Source organism: Pimephales promelas, chromosome 7 (genome assembly GCF_988280905.1).
Source record: "Pimephales promelas chromosome 7, fPimPro1.hap1.1, whole genome shotgun sequence".
Lineage (NCBI taxonomy): Eukaryota > Metazoa > Chordata > Actinopteri > Cypriniformes > Leuciscidae > Pimephales > Pimephales promelas.
Window position 1 is genome coordinate 17,218,609 of NC_142775.1, and position 24,033 is coordinate 17,242,641.

Consider the following 24,033-nt stretch of genomic DNA (forward strand, 5'->3'; position numbering starts at 1 on the left):
AAGGGGTAAAAGGTGCTCATTATTTAGACAAATATTTATAAATAGCTAGATTTAGCTATTAATTTAGGTAAAATAATGTATTTCTTATAATGTGTAAGTTAATACGTGTTCGAAATAATCACTTTAGCAAAGTTTGCACTATTTTCTGTTTATTGTGATAAGTAAAATAATTTTTGTTCAATAACTTGGCTATAATTTCATTAAAATATGTTTATATAAAATACATTTTTAATATATATATAAAAAAAAGATTCTGAAAGCATTGATTGAGATCCCATAATTTAATATAGATTTACAGCAGAAACATTAAATCATATTTTATTAGCCTATATGATATGATTAATATCTTTCTATTTATTTATTTTTTTTTAATCTGGTGATTTATTTTTAAGGTGGATACCCAACTTAAAGGAGTAGTTCACTTTAAAAATAAATTTTGCTGATAATTTACTCACCGCCATGTCATCCAAGACGTCCATGTCTTTCTTTCTTCAGTCGAAAAGAAATTAAGGTTTTTGATGAAAACATTCCAGCATTTTTCTCCATATAATGCACTTTACTGGGAACCAAACGGTTCAAGGTCCAAAAGACACTTTCAGTGCAAACTGTTCAAAGGGCTTTAAACGATTCCAGACGATGAATAAGGGTCTTATCAAGCGAAACGATAAAATAACAAAGTTTAAGTTTTATAAGCTCAAATGCTCGCCTTGCTTTGTTCTGTGTGAATCTCCTGTTCAAACTCGTTCATCAAAATGAATGAATCCTTTTTTCGAGTCATTTGGTTCATTCAACGAACAAAATGAACCAAATGACATGAAAAAGATTTGTTCATTTTGGTGAACGAGTTCGAACAGGAGAGTCACGAACGCGCATCACAGAACAGAGCAAGGTGAGCATTTGAGCTAATAAAACTTAAACTTTTTTTTTTTTTTTAAATAAGCAATCATTTCACTTGATAAGACCCTTATTCATCGTCTGGAATCGTTTAAAGCCCTTTGAACAGTTTGCAGTTTGCACTGAAACTGTCTTTTGGACCTTGAACCGTTTGCTTCCCAATGAAGTCCATTATATGGAGAAAAATCCTGGAATGTTTTCATCAAAAACCTTAATTTCTTTTCGACTGAAGAAAGAATGACATGCACATCTTGGATGACATGGGGGTGAGTAAATTATCAGCAAAAGTTTTTTTTTTTATTTTTTTTTTTAGAGAACTACTCCTTTAATATATCGTATTTAGCAGCTGAATCTAACTAGCCTAATGTCAACAAATGGAAAAGTCAACTGGCTTCTAATATCGAAAAACTGTTCGTTGAATTAGCTTGAGCAAAACTGAAAATTACCAAGAAGACTGGCAAGCAGGACATCTAAAAAATAATAAAATAAAATATATATATATATATATATATATATATATTTGTCTCAATATATTCACTAATTTTACCAATTCTGATTTGCTATAGATCTACATCATTTTAAAAAACTAGCACAAAATTAGCACAAAATCAACTTCACGTCAAGGAAAAATTATATATATATATATATATATATATATATATATATATATATATATATATAGTATATATATATATATATATATATATATATATATATGTATGAAGAGTTCAGATGCAAAAGCTTCTACATGCCATTTTATATTTTCTTCTAGAAAGATCTTTTTTATCAAGCTTGTTTATTTAAGTTCAGTAATTTCACTTAAATAACAATTAATAGGTAATTATCATTGCCATTTAAGTGAAATCACTGAACTTAAATATTCAAGCTTGATAAAAAATTATCATTCTAGAAGAAATTTTAAAGTGGCATCTGAACTCTTCATATATATATATATATATATATATATATATATATATATATGGTAACACTTTACAATGAGGTTCATTTATTAAACATTACTTAATGTATTAACTAACATGAACTACAGTAACCATGAGCAATACATTTGTTACTGTTTTTGTCAATCTTTATTATCGTTAGTTAATACAAATCCAGCTGTTCATTGTTAGTTGATGTTACTTCACAGTGCATTAACTAATGTTAACAAGATTTTTATGAAGGATTAGTATTGAAGTATTGTTCATTCTTATGAACATAAATGTAAAGTGTTACCATATATATATATATATATATATATATATATATATATAAAGAGAGAGAGAGAGAGAGATGCCTGTATATTCTGCATGGTTAGATTGTAGAGATTAACTGAAAAACATAGCCAATACTGTGTATTAACAGAAAAGCAATAAGCGTCCATGGCAATAAAGGGTGAAACGGCAAACCGATTGTCTTTCTCAGAGCATTTCAAAGCTTCTGTAATCAAGGCTGATCTACAATCTTAAGCACAGCTGGACACATTCTCTCTATTATGCCTCTGATTTTGTTTACTACAGACAGACTTTGCAAGACTTTATAATGAAAACCATGCAAGTCAATCAACTGACAGAGATCAAAGGCCAATGTAATTTACCAAAATGGCCATAATACAAAGCAATCTTCTGTAATGTGAACTGCCTCGTCCGACTCCAAGCATACTGTACATGTCAGATAAATATTAAGTCATTTTCTTTAAACGCAACCTTGACAGGGGTTTGGAATTGCCAACCTGCAAGTAATTATAATACTAGTGTTAAGTGCTTTGATATTAAAATGACTGGTTTAAAACCATTAGCTTTCTTCAGATAACAGGAAATGTACAATTGTTACCATATGTTGATACTTTAGAAAACTGTGTGTTCATGGACAACATGTGACATGAAATTAAAACATTGTCTGCTTTCCCTTATATGAATTCTCATACATTTTAACTGGAATTTGGTGAAACATTTTTTAACATATTTATTATGGCACCATAACGATTATGTCTGGGCGTTCATATTTATGTTTTGAATTTGCAACTGCTAAGCAGACATAAGAAGTCCACATGATGGCACTGTTGAAATGAAAATAAAAAACAAAAGAATGGTCGTGAGATGTAGGCTAAGATGAACTGCAAAGAAACAGATCTAGAATTACAACAAACATGAACTTTCAACAAAACTTAACATTAAAAGCATGCGTTTCTATATCAGTCATTCTTTTAATTGTATTTGTTTGTGCAGGCATCATCCATTCTGAAATGATGTGCAGAGCCATTTTGACTTAATTTGAGAAAAAAGTAACAAAAAAAAGTTTGTGAGATACAGCGCTAAGCCTTTGACGGATATCACAGTTAAACGAGCTCCGGTGATTGTGTTCTGTGGCATTATTGAGGTATCCACCAGATCCGAGGTTTGTTGTGGTCAAAATCCCATGTGCTCTCAGTCAGTCAATCTATGAGCAAACACTCATTGAGGTGTGGACTGTGAGAAGTGAAATATTTCATGACAGGGCTTTCATCCAGACCTCTGATGACTCTTTGTTGTTATTTCGGAGTTGTCCCAGCGGACCACTCTTACCTTGCAGTCTGCTAAACACACACATACATACACACACACTGCTCGCTTCAGATGTCTTGCATGCCATGTTCTCTGTCATGTCACGCACCTTTATGCTCTTTCATTCTGTTTGAAAAACAACAGTTGTATGTATCTGTAAGGGTGTTGTGTCCTTCATTTTACGTGTATTTACGCTAAAGGATAGACCTTTCTTGTTAGTAAATAAAGGAGTCTTTGACTTTTAAGACTATTAAATCAATGATTTATTCCAGGAATTCATAAACAAATAATAATATATTAGGCCTTACTTGACAATTTTAAGTTAATGTTTCTATGGGCTCTATACACGGCGGTATTTCCGGTGAAGGTGTAAGGATGCTCGATAACTTCCGCCGATCGTAGGAAGTTATTTTCATTTTTACAATGCAATACCGAGAATTTATATTGAATTTTTTCTCCATGGTTATACTAAAGAAACGTTAGTCACAAAAACAGATGAAACAGACACCCCTCGTTGTGTTTATGCTTCTTTGTAAAATGATATTAAATAAACATAACTACATATAAAATTACATCTAAACGTATGTACGTTTTGTTTCAAAGACGGGAGGACATTAAATTTTGAAGACTCTGCCATAATCCCGTTTTCCTCAGTTTTCCTCCGCTTTAATCTCCACAACCGGAAATGGACGAGCATCCTTGCGTCAAATGCGAAATTTATGCGTGCATATAGCCCATTGTTGACAGTTATGTGAAAGGTCACATGACATGCTGGAAAAAGTTTTTGTTTTTCATTTAGCAGTTTTTTGAGTATTTAATTTTGATTGTTTTTATTTTAAAATTATTTAATTTTTACAATTTAATTGTTATACTAGAACTCTCAGGGGCTCAATCACCATGTGGGAAAATCCTGATTTTTACTATCAGTCAATTTTTTTCAACACATTTTAGAATAACAGTGTTCTATATATTATTTTTGAAAAAAACCTTTGGATATTATATATATATATATATATATATATATATATATATATATATATATATATATATATATATATATATATATATATATGTCAGATAAACACTGTAAAAAACATTTTCATGATTTGTTGTCACAACATTTTTTCTTTTTTCAAATCAACTTAAATATTTTATGTAGTTCATATTACATTATATCTTGAGTTTCTGATGATTAAATCAATCTCCTTCATTGTATTAACTAAATTTTTCCATTTCAATGAACTTAAAATTTGAAGTCAACCAGGTTACTTTATTTTTTAAGTTAAACCAACAATATTTTCTTTTTATTATTATTACTATTTGTCATCAATCTGTTGATTTACTAAGGCCTGTTATGACCATAAAAGTAAATGTAGGTTATGTCAGCATCAGAAAGCAAATAATGTCTTCCCAAAAAAGATGCATAGATCAAAAAAAAAGAAACGTGCACTTACTTTTGTCAGGCTGATAATGCTCTGAGATACGGAGAAGGTTCAATAATACATTCAGTGCATTAAAGGAACTAGTGGTTAGTGTGGTTAGCTCGCGACAAACATGTTTTTGCTCAGCAGCTTGTGTCTTGTACACTGCAAAACGTAGGCTAAGTGATGACCAAACCTGATAACATTCCATTTTAATGAAAATTTAAGGGTTTTTGAATGTGAATGCACTTAGAATGTAGCTATTATAAAACCCAGTAAAAGCGTAGTTTTAACCAAAGGAACCGTAGATCAGAGAGTGTGACGTCTCTTGAAGCATAACTTTTCCACACGTGTGGAAAAGTTGTGCTTCAAGAGACGTCACACTCTCTGATATAAAATGTCACAAGGGCACTGTTAAGGTCAACAAAAAGGGTCAATGTCATGCCTTAACAGTGCCCTTGCCTCAAACAAACCGATACGGATCATCACGTGCAGTCATGTTGACTTTCAACAGCTGTTTGTTTGATTGTAAAGTCAGTCAGTGGTCAAAGCAAACAAAACAAACCGTCGCTTTCTTTTCCGCCGTTTGTTTGCGGTGGCTTATTGGCCCTGACATGTTCCAGTGCCTCTGCTTAAGACCAGTGGTGTCGTTCCAGTGTTTGACGACTGTCACACATCACAAAGCTCCACTTTTGAAGCGCAAATAGGTGACCCTCCACCTCAGTCCCACGTCTCTCTCTTCTTCTCTCTAGCAACAATAACAATCAATTCTTCAACATCAGAAGGTTCTGAAGAACAACTTATAAATCATATGCATCCCCTGCTGGTCTCTTGGCGGCCGAGTTGACTTTACTGAAGCGTTTCTTTGATCGTGCACTGCTTTGATTCACTTTTCTCTCACCCTTTTAGCTAAACATATCATTGGAATTTGGCTCTTTGTTCCTGACAGGTCTCGTCTTAGCTCGGTTTCTCTGCAGACATGCAGCCCTTCCCAGAGGGGCGGTAATCGAGTGCTGCTCAAAGATTTATCCTCATCTTTTCAAACGACTCTCTCTTTTCCCTTTCACTCTCTGCCTTGACATCTTCCATCCCTCTCTCTTTGGCACAACTGAAATGACTTGGTTGGTGTGGTCAGTGTCATTCAACGATGTATAAATAATGCTGAGCACAAGTCTCATTAATCTCTATTACAAGCAGAGATCTTGAAAAAACAAGGAGGATGCAGTGGATCTTTGAAAACTATCGTCCTACATTTATATTCTTTGTTTGTAATCTCAGAGACCCCAATAATTTACATGTAAAAAAGATGAGAAAAGAATTTGTAATTTGCCAAATTATTCAGATTTTTCCCTCTATTTTTTTAAAATGTTCAATCAAAACCCAATAGGTTAAACATTTCTAGCATTTTGTAACATATAGAAAATATATTCACAAACTTACCACAGCAAAACATGGTAGAAAATACAAATAAATAAAAGAACAAATAAAAACACAGTGAGAAAATTAGAAAGCCATATCATGTGAAAATTCTTATAACGAGACCAAGATGATTAGTGCAGGTTATCAAGTTAAGATCTTGTTTAGAATCAGTTTGCATAATGTTAGGAAAAGTCAACTAATTCTTAAATGTTACACATGCTTTTTTTTATATGTTAACGGAATGGAATTAACCTGTGGGTTAATTTGAATAAAAAGACAGTAATTAAGCAATTCGACAAATAAACGAAATAATTAAATAGACATACTGTAAATGCACTGGAATGTTTTTTTTTTTTTTTTTTTAAGTTTTCATTACAAGAAAGTATACACCAGCTCACTTCCTTTTGACTTTGAAATGTGTAATGAACATCTAGGTGCGTGCAAAAACACGATCATTATCTATATATATATATATATAAAAAACAAAAAAAACCAAGAAAACCAGTTCCAGGCTCATATGTGACTGTTCACACGCAAAGACTTGTTCAGACTCGTGCATCTACTTTTGTGTGGTAATTTACAGTATATCTATGATATGTGCAATGCATGAAAAAGAAATTTGTTTATTACATGTATGTGATTAAGTTCTGTGGCTGGAACACATTTTTATCAAGCTGCTTGTAAGGTTTGGTTAATAAGACTATGTGAGTCGTACAACTTACAGTATCAAATTGGAAAAATGATTCACTTGAACATTACATAATTTTTATTAATTGTGGCACAGTCACAGTCAAATCTGGTGTGATTTTGTGATGCTAATTGTAGAAGACTATACCATAATAAGCATTTTGGTAAGTTTTAAATATCACAAAAGTAAAAGAAATACATTTAGTAAAGTTGTTGTATTATATGTCGAACACTTGTTCACTTCCTCCCTCCCACTGTGGGTGGTTCTAGGTAGCTTATCTTGTGGTGGAATGAGTGAGTTCTGTTCTATACAGTGAGAAAATACCAGATAATCATAAATAATCATATTGAGACATACAACTGTTGGGGGAAATACTTATATTACCATATAACATATGTTTTACATATAACCTATATTTTACACCTTGACATATTTATGAAAATATGGTTAATAAATCAAATCTAAAGAAGAAAAGAAGGGAGCAATTTATTTCTGATACAAGAAAATTGACACCAATAATAATATCCTAACTTAGGTGTCACCGCCATTACATATTTTAAACAGTCCTATGCTAGACCTAAATTAATATTGACAAACTATATCTTTTGAAAGCTTACAATCTGTAGGTTTCATTTTTGGTGATTGATTTTCAATAAATCTATCAATTAACAATTAAAAATCAAATTGCAACAAGAATATTTTCATACTCATAAGGCATGTTAAGACCTTTATTTTGAAAAAGTGATGACCATGCAAATCATGAAAGAATGATAGAAACCTCAGTTTGTTTTCATGGCAATAGTTCAAAAGATAACATACATAAATTTCCATGTTTTAGAAAAAAAGGTATGAACATGTTTTAAATATAAAGAAAATTATTACAATTAGAATTATAGATTGGAATTATAGATTCAGTTTGTGAATTTTGATGAACGAGTTCGAACAGGAGAGTCACGAACGCGCATCACATAACAGAGCAAGACGACCATTTAAGCTTATAAAACTTAAACTTTGTTATTTTTTTCTTAAATGAGTGATCGTTTCGCTTGATAAGACTCTTAATCCTCGTCTGGAATCGTTTAAAGCCCTTTGAACAGTTTGCACTGAAACTGTATTTTGGACCTTGAACCGTTTGGTTCCCTGTAAAGTCCATTATATGGAATTTTTTAATTTTTTTTTTTAGTTGATTTTATGGTTATTTGGTGCTTAAATTCTCACATGAATCTATCATCCATTACCAGAAGTAAAGCCCTGGGTTTTTATATCAATAAATATACACTGATATTTTTTACAAAGAGCAATAAAACATGAAAGTGTTTTCTATAACATCAAACGAACTTAAAAGGTTTTTCCCTATAACTGGGTGAAATCACCAACTATAACTTCTACTAAGAATCTACCAGAGTCCCAAGAAATAAATGTGAACTGAATAATGAGAAAGACTTTAAAACAAAACTTGATGTGAGAGAGTTAAAAATCAGAGCCCTCCCTCTATGAGTAAGAAATGAGGGGGAGTGAAGGGAAAGGAAACGAGGGGAGGAACATCAGAGTTTGGTGATTCAGGTATAACTTGTGCCAGCTGTTCCTCTGTGCTTTAAAGACTGACACTTCTTCATTGAAGAGGAACTGAGAGAGGAACAAATCATGAAGAACTGGAGTGTGTATCTCCTGATAGTCCTTGCCTTGCTATTTGCTTCAATGTCCAATGCTGATGATGATGAGGATGAGGATGATTATTATGGTGAGGAGTATTTTGGTGAGTTCTTCTTTAATTTTTAGTTCTTTTATCCCTAGGAATTAACAGAACAAACATTCAATATTTATTGGTTAATGTAACCTTTGATTAAACTGAGACTTGATTACACATTGTTATTTTTACATATGTTTTAAATTAATAACTTTCATAATACAACAAAAAGTTTACCATCACTTAACTTACTTAAGCTGGACTATAACGCTATTTTCTTCTAGATCAGCTGTAAGGCAGAAACAAACTTTGTTGTACTATTTTCCCGTTGTCACTGTAAAGCTGCTTTGAAACAATCTTTATTGTAAAAAGTGCTTTAAAAATAAAGGTGACATATTTATCTATATTTTATATCTTTATCTATATTTATCTATGAAGAGCTGTTAAAACAGTTTGTAGCTGAAGAGCATGAGAAAAGACGTGTATTAGGCAAAGTATTATGAGAATAACTCCCGCAGAAGCATGATTATTACATCACAAATGTGTAAAAGGTCACAGGTTAAATGTTTAGGAATGTTATGTGACACACATTCTTGCCAGTATTTAAACAAACTTCTGATGGCAATGATAAGTTTGCTGTTAAGTGACGGTGCATCACAGTGCGTGAGCTGTCTGGAGACCCACATCAAAAGGCCCGAGGAGGAGGAGGCGTTTAGATGAGCTGGTGTATCCTGCATACCCGACAAAGTCTCACCTCAGAACACATTCATTAAATAAAAAAAACATGTTTTCGCAATCATCTTATTCATTCAGTTAATTTTAAGGCTGTTACTCATATTGTAGGCTCAACAGATGTTCTCAGCATTGTGATTCTGCTAAGTTTTTTTTTATCTAAACATGAATTTAATTAATTAAAAATTAATTAATCTAATGGAGTCAATAAGACGAGAAGTGTTAGCAATACAAAGTTTCAAACATCAGTTAGATTAACGTAACCCCGGTTCTCTCTAGCCCTCCTCTTATCCTTGGGGTCAATTTGACCCCATTTAATGTTTAACGTCTGTAAAAACATAATTTTTTTTTTTTTTTTGCTTCAAATTTAATGACTTTTCCTAATTTAATGGGGACAACTCTGTAAACATAAAATTAACCTGCTAATATTTTTTCAAAGTCCTGTACAAATTTTGTAACATCGGTGTTCCTTGGGGTCAATTTGACCCCAGGCTCTTTTAGATGTATAATAAAACAGAAGAAATATTAAAATTTCACACACATTTGTTTTAGTTGTTATATTGAGGTCATTATTACATGTTATAATTTGATTGATTTTATTTTAATTTGAATTTATAATGTTCATTGTATTTTTACAAATTCAATATCATTTTCAAAAAACGTCCCTCTGTTTTAGGACTCTAACCAAACATAACCATATCTGTAGTATTGCGAGAACTACTAGTAGTTCACATGACATGTGGCATAATTCTCAAGATAACTAATAATTCTTTTCTGTGTATTTGGGAGGGGAAAACATATTTTTTGTGAGAAATTTTATGTTTCCCGTGCCATGGGGGAGGAGAAAACATAAATTTTGTGAGATTGACCCCAAACATAACTTGTGTTACTATCCTTGATAAAATAAATAGTTTTTCTTTCCAAATGTCATAGATTACATAAATCTATACTTAGAAATATTATAAAACAAATAAAACTCCAGATGTATTTATACTTTTCTAATTTTAGGTCAAATCAGTAAGATTTTATGTTGATTTGTAAATTTATCCATAGTCGTGCAATGGGTATTCTGGATGTATAAGGGGTTAGGTGGGGTGGGGAGGGGGGTGGTGGGTGAATGTCAACTTAAAACGTTACTTAAGTAATCAACAAAGACATAAATTAACTGAGACAAACCTTTGTAAAAAAAAATAAACATATTGTGGAGGTTTACATTACTGGGGTCAAATTGACCCCAGAGGGTAAAAAGTGTTATCAGATTTAAGGATAACAGGAGGGCTAGAAGAGGGAACGAGTATTGCGTAACGGGAAAGATGAACCTTTTCGAGATATTGAAGCCAAAAGATTATCTTTAATTTTTGTATTCATTTTCAACGCCGTGAAACAGCTAGCAGACCTAGTGCAGGCTGTGCAGGAACTGCAGCAGCCAACCACTGAGCCCGACGTGACGTCACGTCCAATGAAAGGCGCTTGCGCCCTCATCGCGTTTTAGCCTGCCAGTATAGGCGTGGCTTAGCATAAGCGCCAATCACCTTCGGGACATACCCATGCCTAGGTTTGAGGATAATTTTAGAGTCATTTGGCCCAAACGCAGCGCTAACGGAAAGCGCATGCAAATCCCCCACCCGTTTGCCTGATGAATGTGCTGACAGAAAAACGGTTTTGATGGAGATCCACAGAATCTAATGGTTCACAGGGATACATTTTCAGGGCCTCTAAGACCAATGAAAGATCCCAGATAGGAACCGACGGGGGCCGCGGAGGGTTCATCCTTCTAGCTCCATCCTCTAAGAAAACAGATGACCAGCTCATTTCTTCCTATTGAATGGCCACGCGTCGACTCTGTGAACGCTGTGATGACCACCACGTACGCTTTGAGCGCGGAGAGGGACCTGCCCTTGTCCAACAGCTCTTGAAGGAAGACGAGCACTTGCGAAACCCCACATGTCTGTGGGTTCTGTCGTCTGTCGGTGCACCATTTGGAGAACACAGATCATTTAGTCAAGCTTTCTAGTAGATGGAGCTCTGGATTGTGTAATCGTGTTCATCACTCTGGGCCATCGTTCAGGTGGCCTGGCACATGCGCAGCTCTCAGCGAGACCAAACGAGGAGGCCTTCCATCAGGTTCACGTAGGACACTACAGACATGTTGTCCGAACGGACTAGAACATGGTGGTCCTGTAAAAACGGGATGAACGGCCTCAGCACGTTCTCGACCACCAACATTTTCAGACAGTTTATGTGGAGGAGCTTCTTGTCTGACCAGAGCCCAAAGGCCGGTCTGCCCTCAAAGAGTGCGCCCCAGTTGGACGTGTCCGTCGCAATGACTTTTTGATATGAGACAGCTCCCATCATCACACCCTGTTAATACCAGTCAGCCCCTAACCAGGGCTGCAGAGCTGAGATGCAGCTCTGAGTCACTCTGATTCGTTTGCAGCCGTTGGTCCAGGCCCAGCGAGACGCATGGGCATTTAGCCACCGTTGCAGTGGGCGCATGTGCAGTAAGCCCAGCTGAAGTACTGCTGCAACTGAGGCCATATAGCCCAGCATCCTCTGAAATGTCTTCTGGGGAACGATGCTGCCTTTCTGGAAAGAAGTGGCTTGGTGACGAACATGGCATGTGTGCAGTGTCGATAAACAAGCTGTCCTGACTGGGCGTTAATGAGCTCTTGGTCCAGTTGACCGAGAAACTCAAGCTTTCCAGGTGACTGAGGAGCACTGTTCTGTGAGAAAACAGAATCAGCCAATCATCCAAATAGTTCATAATTTGCATGCCCTGATTTCTCAAGAGTGCGAGGGCCGCGTCCATGCACTTCGTTGATGTGCGAGGTGCCAATGACAGGCCAAATGGGAGGACGGTGTATTGATATACCTGATTGTCGAAGGCGAATCTCAAGAATGGCCTGTGCCGGGGTGAGAATGGCCTCGAGAATGGGGGTGGACGAGGACGGGCGCTCTGGCGTCGCTGCGAAGGCTGGCTAGGCTGAGCTTGGACGCTTTGAAGTAGCTCGCGAAGGAGGCTGGTCACGTGCGCGGATTGATAGCCTCAGTGTTGAAGGTCTCGAGCCGAGCCCGTCGGATCGACATCGGCAGTTCTTCGCAGAGCTTGCAGCCTTCAGAGGAGAGGGCGAGCCCACCGTGTTCCTGTCCCAGGCAGAGAGTGCAGATTGCGTGGCGGTCTCAGATGCTGAGCGGGGCTCTGCACGAGCCGTAGGAAGTGTAAGGCATCTTTAAAAAGACGTCTTGCTGCTCTTTTAGATGTTACAGCGGAAAATCAGAGAAACATCCTCCGAGCCCTGCTTATATACGCTAAGCCACGTCCATACTGGTGGACTATCACACTGTGAGGTATGTCACTTCAGGCTCTGTGGTAGGCTGCTGCAGTTCCCGCAAAGCAGCAAATGACGCAAATGAGCACGCTAGACAGCCTGCACTAGGCCTGCTAGCTACTGCACTGCGTTAACAATAAATATAAAAATTAAAGATCATTTTTTGGCTTCAATATCTTGAATAGATTAATCTTTCCCGTAGCATAAGCAAACTTACGCAATACGAGTGAACCTCTCATAAGAGAACTAACTGTACATATTTTCAATAAGTACAATATTTACCAATTAAATAAATAAAATTAAAAAAAAATATTTGAGATTAAATTGCAGTTTATATAAATAGTTGTGAATTGTCATGAGAGTGTGTTGCAATACACAAAGAAATCAACCTAGAAACAAGATGATGATATAATAGACTAATATTAATACTGAAGTCCTCAGGTCAGTCGCTATTGATAACAGAGACAAAATGGTGGAACTTACATTTGAATGAAACAAAAATGAGTTTATGGCGTGAAAAGAGAGACATGTATCATTGGATTCAGTTACAGTTGTGGATGAGCGGTCTGCTACAGCGTTGTCTTGAAACGTCTATGGAAACTGGAGGACATGACTGACCAATAAGAATCAAATATTCAACAGAGTCATGTTGTGTAAAGAGATAATACATCCAGACGGTTGTTATCGCCAAATAAACCCAGACATTGTGATCAGGACATACCGAAGTCCTTCGATTTCATTTTGAATACAATTGTTAATTGATGGTAATGAGAAACCAGCATGAATGAGCGGTCTGTTATTCAGTGCTGCTAACAACAATGGTCATTATCTAGAAATTTCAGACCACTGAATGCTGAGATTGACCAATCAGAATCAAGTATTTCAGAGAGCTGTGTTATAAGGAAAAATATTTAATAAACACATTCTGTAAAATTGTGCATGAACCGCTACTCATTATTCTGTGTTATTTTTCAGCCATGGAAGACATTAACCCGGACCAGATTGTATTTAACATTAGTAATACATCACATGGTATTAATGTAACATGGAGCATACCACATCCACAACAAAATCCCCAATGTTATTTAACTGAAGTGCAATACAAGAGCCAATGTGTCAAAGACTGGAAGGTATTGAACACTCACAGACTTACTCATTTGAGCTTCAGTAATGCTCACATTGAGCATAGAACTGAGGCAACTAGACTTGCTTGATACAGTGTGACTGAAAAAAATGCTCATGAATCTGATATAAAATGACACATGTTATCTAAAGCAAAGATGGATAATCTTACAGTATGTTTTGCATTTTCTTATATGCAGAGAGGTCAGAGGATTGAAGTTAAACAAGAACATTATGTGTATAATTTGAACCTGTCCACCCTCAGCATAAAGATGAATTACGATTTCAGAATAAGAATGAAGTTGTGGTGTGTGAACAAGAATTGGAGCAACTGGACAAAAGTGCAAAGTTGGGGAAACAATAAAGGTACCGTCTCTTTGTCTTTGAAAAAACATGTGTTCAGGTTCATGACCATAAATGTGAATTAAATGGTCATTAGCCATAACTTATATAGTATATCATTTATGGTTCAAAAACAAATTTTCTTTTTACATCTCTTTATTAGCCTTTACTTTCATACTAATATATAATTGTAATCAAAATGTAATGAAAAAAAGGTAATTGAAATAGCTCAACACACTAAAAGTTTCCCCATATTCAATTGAGAATGCAACCCTTAAGGACTTTTGCAGTCTCAAAATTATTCAACCCTCCTATGGCAAGCATATTTATGACACCAGAATCTTAGCCCATTCCTTAATCTTAGCCCATTCCGTTTCCACTGCCGGGCCAGGGCCGAGCCGTGCTAGTACGTGCCAGGGCCAGTCGCGTTTCCACTGTCACTTCCAGGGCTTGATTGGGGCCAATTAACGGCCAGGATTTCTGCCCCGTCGAATACCTTGGGCCAAAGTGGGCCAGCTCGGGCTAGAGGCGTGCTCAAGGTAAAAGGCGCAGTTTATCGGTGTTATGGAACGTTATGATCTGAAGCAAGATGCACATTTCACTTTTTTATATCGCGCAAAGAAGAAAGAAAGGGTACAACGTCAATTTGACGGCCTGAGAAGAAACAAGGGATGTTACAAAATACATCGATGCTGAACTTTCTAAGCTGAGCATTCAGCGAGCAACGCTTCAAGTTCAGGAAAAAATTAAAAAGTTGCGGGCTCCAGCGCAGTCTCATCCCAAGACGTCATACAACTGACGCTTTTGACCATACGTCAACATCCGCCATTTTAGGGTACCCTTAAACGTCGGTTAGATTACGTTATCTAATCCTAACTCTGCCCCAGACCTAAACCTACCCCGTCACCTAACTGACGTTTAAGGGTAAAGCATCAGTTGGATGACGCCCCAGGAACGTCATCTAACCGACGTTTAAGGGTACCCTAAAACGGCGGATGTTGACATATGGTCAGTTGTATGACGTCTTGGGATGAGACCGTGTTACAGTCTCAGTATTGTACAAGGCGATTAAAATGCACAATGGACAAAGCGGAGTTCAGAGAAGGATTTTTCCATGGTTCGACTTGATGGACGGTGTGCTGGGTCACGTCCCTCTGTTAGTGGCGACTCGCGAGACAATCGGGACTTTGCAGCCATGGCCAGTGAGTTAATATACATGCTATCTTCCTAACTTAAAAAAAAAAAAATTAATTCATAATACCGGCTGAAATGGGTTGGGTTGTATGACGTTTGATCCAGAAAGGCGTGGGGTTTTGGGCAGCGCTGTGGGGCTACTGGCCCGGCAGTGGAAACGCAAGCCCGGTTTTTGAGACCCTAGGCCACTGGCTCGGCTCGGCTCGCTGTTAGCTCTGGCCCAGCCCTAGCCCGGCAGTGTAAACGTGGCTAATGACCTCCAGTTCAGTAATATTCTTGGGCAAATCCTACCAGAGATTTTTCTAAGTTCAAGTCAGGTGACTGTGATGGTCACTGTAGAATCTTCCAGGACTTCTTCTGAAAACAAGCCTTGGTTGCATTTGAGGTATGCTTGGGCTAATTGTCCTGTTGGAAGATGATCCCCAAGCTTCAGCTTCCTTACTGATGGCATGATGTTTTCTTCTAGGATTTCCTGATACTTTAATGAATCCATCTTGCCTTCCACATGCTGCAGGTTTCCAGTGCCAGAGAATGCAAAGCAGTAAAATGCAAACCTGTAGGCAGAGTCTTCTTATCAGCATATGCTTCATTCTTCTTACTCCAGATAAACCGCTGATCCATAGTTTAGAGTCCAAAGTTCCAGCTTTGTTAAATCACTCCACAGAACAGAATCCCAAAACGTATGTGTCTTATTTATTTGATTTAGAGATTTTTTATTCTTTTATTGTGCTTTTGGGTCAACAGTGGTGTATGTCTTGGAGTTCTGGCATGGAAACCGCATGCTTTTAGTACGGGCCTTACTGTGCAAGCTGAAACCTCAGTGCCTGTTGCCACCAAGTCTTTTGTGCAGGTCTTTTTCAGTCACTCAATGGTTTTTCTGAACTTGCCTTTTCAGAAATCTGGTTGCACCCGTTGATAGCTTCCTTTTTCTGCCCGGTCCAGGTAGTGTAACGAATGTTCCTTTAACTTTGACCTTGGCTTGCAAACTTTGCTTTTGAACATTTAGTGCCTTCGCTTTATGAAGATGATATCTTCTATTCTCTTTTTGGACCAGTCTTTTCACGTAGCCATATTTCTAACATGCCGTCAAACATGAAACTAGCCTAGCCAGTTGAGATATTGCATGTGTTTTAGCTCAAGGATACCTGGTGCAACTAATGAAGCCCTTGATTAGTTGCAGATTTATGATGTTGTAAGGGAGTCTATTTCAATTTAAGTCAGTTGAATTTGGGGAAACCAAATGAACAGTTCAGCGATTTCAATTGCTTTTGTTTGATTTGTTCATGCAAACAGATGAAAGTCTATAAATTTGCCCAATATGATTTGTAATAGGGGTTTAATCATTTTGAATACAACTGCAGATAAACTATATACACATATACATACATATACCGCATCCCTCATCCACCACAGTTCCCAAACCTTTCCCAATAACTCAAACCCATTTTCCCCGCGTCCCTCCTCTATATAGTATTCATGAAGTAGTCTCCAGTTATAAATAAACTAAACATTTTGTTCACAGGTGCTTGTATGGTAGAATCATCTGCCAGCATATGGGTTTATATTCTGATAATTGTGCTGCCACTGACTGGCTTACTTCTTGTTTATCTGCTGACTCAACAGGGGTGAGTACTGACACTTTGGTTATTATAATTTATCCAAACAATTTTTTACTGAATGACTAAATGCTGATGCCATTCTTTGGTCTTGAAAGAATTAGAAGACTGATCCTACCTAAAGTACCGGATCTCAAACACTTCAAAAATGAAATCATGGACATTGATCATTCTCAGGTAAGGCCATTCAAATAGAAAAAGCATTAATCTGACAGAATAAATTTCAAGATGTTTGTAGCTCTTACTACTAGAAGATAATTTGCATTTTCAAGCCACAGGTTCATTCAGGGTTTATTTTAATAGCGGTTTGGGATTTATCAATATATTACAGTTTGTGTTAACATTAGGATATTTTCAGATTTTTTTTTGCTCAAATGTGAAGTTTTTAAAGCTCCAAAAAATGCAACGATCCATCATAAAAGTAATCCAAAAGACTCCAGTAGGTTAATAAATGCCTTCTAAAGAGAAGCAATGGGTTTTTTTGTAAGAAAAATATCCATATTTAAAGCTTAAAAAAGTATGATCACTGGCTTCCGACACCAGCCATACACGTTCACGAGAGAGTCGAGTTCCGGCAGAAGGGTGACCTCTGACCTGACGTAAGATGTAGGATGAATGACGTAGGCGTAGCGTAAGCTAGGTAAGAATTGATGAAAGCGGAAGCACAGAGGAAAGAGCAAAAAAAAAAAAATGCATCTCAAGAATTAGAAGTTTAATATAAGAGAAGAGGAGCCTCGTCCTACGTTGGGTCAGAGGTCACCCTCCCGCCGGAACTCAACTCTTGAGAATGCTCATACGGCAAATCCATCGCTTCGCTTCAGAATACATTTATTAACCCACTCACTGGAGTCGTATGGATAACTTTTATGATGGATTGATGCGCTTTTTGGAGCTTCAAAAACTTGGCCTCTATTCAACGCCATTAGAAAGTTGGGAAGAGCAAGGATATTATTTAATCCATATACGAAGGATAGCTTGAGGGTGAGTAAATTATGGGATTGTTTTCATTTTGGGGTAAACGATTCCTTTAAGAAGAGTTCACTGAAAGGTTCTTTGGGGAACCAAAAATGGAACGTTTATTTTTATGATAATATAGATTGACGTTATCTTGGACAGCTATAATTAAATAATTTTGCCTGTTATTTCTATTCTAAGTGTTGGGGGAACCTTCCGCAGTTGAATGAAGAGTGCACAACGACAGATATTGAGATTATTGACAAGAACGAAACGGAAGAGCAACATCAAACTTTGGTAATACAGCCCATCGACACCAGCTCTGAGCAACACGACAACATGTACTGCATCTACTCCTCTGAAACATCTGGTGAAAACACAGAACCACAATACTCTCAGATGGTGTTGGGGTATATAACCCTCTAAAACCACTGAGAGTGACTGAAATGATATTGACTGCTTTTTTTAGACTGATTGGTGTAAAACATTACAAACTTCATGAGTTGATCTTTATTGCTATATAGAGACAAAACTTGTCTCAAGTATGTTGTCATCACAGTTTGGAAGCTTAGCATGGCCTTGTTAGCCCCCGCTGTGAGATCTTGTTACTACACAATATGATACGAAATGGTGCACAATATGGTGCAGACACAAAAGCATCTTTCCTCATTGACAGCCTCTCAAAATTAGCCATCATGATGCAACTAAAGTCTGATTATGCTGCTTGTTTCCAGGGCAAAGTCAAACAAGCGCCTTAGAGATGAATGCTAATGGATATTTTTCTCTAGGCATTTTAGTTCTCATTGCTAAAGTCTGTGATTAGGATTTTGGTTAAGCAAGCTATTGCAAAGAACATCATTCAAGCGTATCTGTAACAAACAACGTGAGTGCAATGCAATAATTGGACAATGGAGGGCACTATGACTATCCTGAAGTGTTAAAGAGTTGAACATATCAAAGCCAACACAGAACGAACTCTTCACAGCATCACAGGCCTCTCTTAAGGGAGGATGTACGTTAATTTGAAGACTGATTTAAAAGATTAATGTGAAACTGCATAATAGATGTAGAGTTTCAGTGTGATGGCGTAACAAAGCCAGGGCAGCAGCCACACACTCCGATCTGTTGTGATTGATGAACTGGAAAGTGGGTGAGTGAAAATGAGCAAATAATCATTAAGAGATAGAAGCAAATGTGAACCGCACACAGGTGGATGAATACAAATGAAAATATACACTGTTTCAGTCATACCTGTTGCAGCTTATAAAAATTGCAGTGTTATTTTTGTGCAGAGTAATAGCCCTAGTATTGGCAAGGCAAATATGTACAGTCAGAAAAAAAAGTATGAGACAACACAAATTTTTTTATTATTATTATTATTATTAAGCAGAACATAATACAAAAGAGTTATATAGGATGTCATCAATACAAAACACATAAAACAGAAAATAGGATGTACGTGTAATTATGTGAAGTGTGTGTGTGTGTGTGTAAAAAACGTGTATCTCTTTTATAAGTTTCCTATATATGTGGAACAATGCTCATTATATATACGATATATAGCAATAGTAAAGATCAAAGATGTAGAAAGAAAAAAAAGGAAGACAAGTAAATTATCAGAGAAATGGTGAGGTTGTTGAGAGATGAAAAAGAAGAGAGAAAAAAAATAAATAGGTACATAAATTGAAAAAAAAAAAGCGCTTTTAAAGGAAAAAAAACACTTTTTTTTAAATTTAAAGCTGGAAATAAAGGTTATTATTATTTTTAAACCTAGAAAATACATTTTTCAAAATCTTAAAAAGGGACAAATAATTAAAAATAAATATTTAGTATTCAGCTTTGTTTAGGTCATTGTGGTTTTGACCTGACTTTCAAGCTTCCACTGAAGCACAAGATGGTATTTGGGATGTTTTAAAGCACATCATCTTTAGGTTTTTCCACAAACTCTTATGAAAAAAAATGACCTTCATTTCTTTTTCATTCAAATAGCTGATAAAGGTGCAAAATAAAAGCATTTTACACACGGTTTCAGATGATGGATGGTTAGACCCTACAGTACATGCATTTGACACCCACAGAAAAACTCCTGATACTCTTGAATTTTTATACTGTGGGTAAAGATTTGCTCAAAAATGACAGTGCATGTGCTTTATACTTTTGTATTTATTAAACATTTTGCTTTTTTTTTTTGTCCAAAGGTGTGTCGCTATCTGTTTTTGATATGCAAACCCACTGCCAGGAAAAGATGTGATTAAGTCCTGTCTGGTCTTGTTCAAGACCGAACAAGATTCCCGTATGAACATCTGTACGAATAAACCAACGATTGATAGATATCTTAAAGATAGAGCGTTGGGAAATTACCTTGCAAGTAAAAAAGAACCTTTGACCAATACCATAGAAAAAGTTTACTCAGAATAAAAAGTGATGGGAGATAAGATAAACCACTTTCACGTGTCATTTTCCATCTTCACCTGTTAAGGAGAAACTCTTTTCCGAGAAGGGGTACTGGAGGTGGGATTGGTTTGTACTTCATAGGCCCACATGATAATTGCCCATATTCTGCCCGCACAAATAACCAATCAGAGGTAGCTAGTCACCATCGTGATGGTTTTATCAGAGTTCACACCAGCGAGAGTCTTCATACCTCCTCCAGCTTACATAAGAGAAGCAACAAACAGCTTGCTCGATTAATAAATTAAGTATGCTAAATATAGCTCACAGTCATGTTTCTGCAGAGCTATTTAATGATAATCAACATTCCAACAATTACATCTTTACACTTTTAATTATACATTGTGCTTTTCTGTCTGGCAAAAGGGAATGAATCATGTTCCCTGGTGAATTGTTCTCCAAAGCATTAAACCAAAAATATGTGGGTCTATCTGTTATGATTTTTGCTCTTAAATACCAGGAAACACACACACACATACACACACACACACAACAGAGATCAGCCTTGCTGGACTAAAATGTTTTATTTATTGTAATGCTTTAGTGGGGGAAGACCCAGATCATGCATTCATTATCATAAAGGCCCCAAGACATTCCACACAAAGAGCGAGACGAGTCTACGGCACCTAAAGAACGTGCAGGTGGAGGAACGACTAGCTGTGGCGACGTGACAGAAGATGACAATGTCAAAGAACCGCCATCTCTTGCACGTAAACTGTCCCTGAAGCAGACACTTAAGGGAGATGTAAAACGCTACACATCTTGCCGTTGTTTTCACTCTCATCAGCTTGTTTTTAATATGCTACGTTGAATGTGTCAGGGCCCCCAGGCGGTAAATGGTGGATGACAAATGTTACTGCAAGCAAACCCACTGGAGGCTGACCATATTGTACCTGTGCCAGGATTCTTGAATCTCCTTTTTATCCAAAGCTCAAAGCTGGAATAAGGAGCGCCTCTCTTTTGTCACCGACTACTAGTCTGTTCCGGGTTGCGCTCGCTCGGTGGATGCACAGTAAAACAGATGTTGAAGATTCTCACAAAGACTGCGGAGGAATAGACCCTCTTTTCTATTAAATTATTTAGAGTTGAAAAAAGAAACAAGAGTATCAACATGTTTCCTCTGAAGCCCAAGCGTTCAGGAGGAATGAATAACATATTTATATAGTAACTCACGCCAAATAGCTGCAAACTGAAATAAATAGCTGTGTGATCGCCTTTAACCTGCAATGACAAATGTTAAATTCCACAAAAAAACTGTCAAAGCACTTTTTTTTAGCTACCGAATGTATATTTTTCCTTTCAAGCATCATAGAGCAAATTAATTCTAGAGAACAAACTCCACCCTGTTGTCATTTATTTATATTAAAGCTTAAAACAGTGAAAACTTCCACACCTCTTACAGGCATATTTTAACACTTTGCTCTTGATAACATAAAAAGGTGTCACTGCCAAGCAGTGGGGTAATGCTTCTAATTATGTTGAACTCACAATAAATAAATTATTTACTTTTCACCGGGTGAGCGTGACAGGTTTGCCAACAGCCTGACAAATGGAAGAATCGCTTGCAAATGCAACGAGCATACTCTGTATATAACATGCAGCGGCAGAGAGACTCAGACAGGGCAAGAGCTTGACAGCCTTCCCCCCCTCCTGTGTTAGTCTCAAAATAAAGCTCTGTTTAAGGACTATTGCAGTAAGCCTGATTGTGCCAAGCCTGATCTGGAATTCATTAGTGCTTATTACTTGTGACCTCACCTGCAAGTCGAGCCTATCACGATTAAGCCTGTTCCTCAGGCACTTGCGAAGACTCTCCTCTGAGGTTATGGAAGACGACACCAGACAGACAAATTACACAAACCGAAGGTTTCGAAGGATGAAGCGAGTTGTCATTGGGCCGGTGCACTGATTAAGTCTACAGTACGAAAAACCGAGACAAAGAGATAGGTATTTTGGCTGGGGCTTTCCAAAGAAACCATTGTGTCTGTGGGAGGAAGGATCTGATTATTAGTTTTTGCCACTAGCACAGATGATAGGCGGAAGTCTCAGCAGAGAGTACGGAGGAAGCGTGGTAGTGGGCGGGGAGCCGGCAGAGAGCTGATGTTGTATTCAGCGATCTCCAAAGGTCAACCTAAAACTGTATTGTTGTTCCTCAAGGATGAATGGCGTACATTCATTATATAGGCGCTCTGTTTCAGACCCTGTAAACTGCCTACGTAGGCCGTGTTGTAAGGCATTATAGGCCAGCTCCCGACACTGAGGCTGTTCCAAAAGGTTGGCAGAATGATTATGCTGCTTTCTAAGATGCCTACTTTTGGTATCTTAAGCAAAGAATGAAATCCCATAATGCACTGTGAAGTCTGTGGGGAAAAAAATATATATCCATGATGGTGGACAAAGCATTGATAAGATTAAAAAAAATAGAAACTTTTAAGGTTCTATATAGAACCTTCTCTTCTAAGAGTGTAGGCTATATCTTGTCTTTAGCTTAGCAACATGCTAAGCTAAAGACACATTCTGTGAAACAAAGATGGCAGAATTAATTAAATAAGTCATTTACTATCAAAAGTATTAAATAATTGTTTAATTTAATTAAAAACTACCAACTTACCCATTATGTTTGTTCTATGTATTTTTATGATCATTTGAGTATCATTCTGTTAGCCTAGCAACATGCTAACTGGTACTGGATCTGACAAAATCCAGACAGAGACTCTCCATCTCTGTCTCAAATCTCAAATAAAGTCAAAGACTACAGTATATTTTCTGACTAGTTCAGTCCAAATGCACCAATATGATTGTGGACTTGAGACGGAGTTGGCAGAGTTCAGATTTGTCTGGTCTCAAGTACTACACTAATGCTAAAACTGAGCTCTACCCTGCTCTTTTCCGAGGAACCAGAAAATAAATTATTCTAAATTATCCCAAGCTGGTTTGCTGGTTTTAGAAGGTCTCCCAGTCTGGTCTGTTGACTTGTTTCAGACACTTTTCGAGGCTATTTAACTAACAGTTATTTTTTTCAGCTATTTTTATGCAGCTCACTAGATTTTGAGTAGCGGGTTTGTTGTTACATCCAAATCCAGAGCAAATGTAGACAAATTGTCTCAGCATTACATTCATGAATCTTCCAGAAATAGGTTCATAAATACTTTGCCAAAGTACAACAAGCTGACTAATTAGGTGTAACATGACTAATTGTATGTACACTAGTAATAAGATTCTTATCGCTTCAGTAGAGGAGGCCATTTGTGCAAACTGATTTGCCAATATTAAATGCTGCCAACTTCAACACGATGCTGCTCACTATGGGGGAAAAAAAACCCACCCCCCAAAAAAGACACACAAACACACACACACATGCATACTGGCCTTCTACCGAGAATATCTGTCTGCTCCAAAAGTGTCATATTATGCCAGTACAGCAGCTGTGTGAGATGTATTTTTTTCATTATTATTAAGTATTCACATTTACAAACTAGCCCTGTTCACAGATGAAGTCTTACCTTATAAATTATAGATGCTGAAACAATCTCTAAAACATGTTCATTAAAGACAACGCTCTTTTTTTTTTTAAAGGGTACCGGCTCATAAATATTTCTTAAAAGCAAATTTCGTCACATACACACACACACACGAAAAGACTCCTT

At 36.8% G+C, this 24,033-nt stretch overlaps 1 protein-coding gene across 2 annotated transcripts; it reads left to right on the plus strand.

The window, feature by feature from the left end:
* The first annotated feature begins 8,523 nt into the window (after positions 1–8,523).
* Positions 8,524–18,510, plus strand: crlf2 (cytokine receptor like factor 2). 2 transcript variants are annotated; one of them, XM_039685780.2, is made up of 6 exons: positions 8,524–8,718; positions 13,686–13,840; positions 14,033–14,198; positions 16,891–16,993; positions 17,083–17,161; positions 18,140–18,510. In XM_039685780.2, the coding sequence occupies exons 1-6, from the start codon at positions 8,607–8,609 to the stop codon at positions 18,362–18,364; spliced, it is 840 nt and encodes a 279-aa protein (XP_039541714.2). In that variant the 5' UTR covers positions 8,524–8,606; the 3' UTR covers positions 18,365–18,510. The 2 variants fall into 2 exon arrangements, with proteins under 2 accessions (XP_039541714.2, XP_039541715.2); XM_039685781.2 differs by having other exon boundaries at positions 8,524–8,703.
* Positions 18,511–24,033: the final 5,523 nt, after the last annotated feature.

What these genes read in the sequence shown, in the direction of transcription:
- crlf2 (XM_039685780.2), top strand. Translation starts at nt 8,607, where the DNA reads ATGAAGAACTGGAGTGTGTATCTCCTGATAGTCCTTGCCTTGCTATTT. An exon ending in TTATGGTGAGGAGTATTTTG is followed by an intron (nt 8,719 to 13,685) that starts GTGAGTTCTTCT and finishes GTTATTTTTCAG; the next exon opens with CCATGGAAGACATTAACCCG. An exon ending in TATCTGCTGACTCAACAGGG is followed by an intron (nt 16,994 to 17,082) that starts GTGAGTACTGAC and finishes TGGTCTTGAAAG; the next exon opens with AATTAGAAGACTGATCCTAC.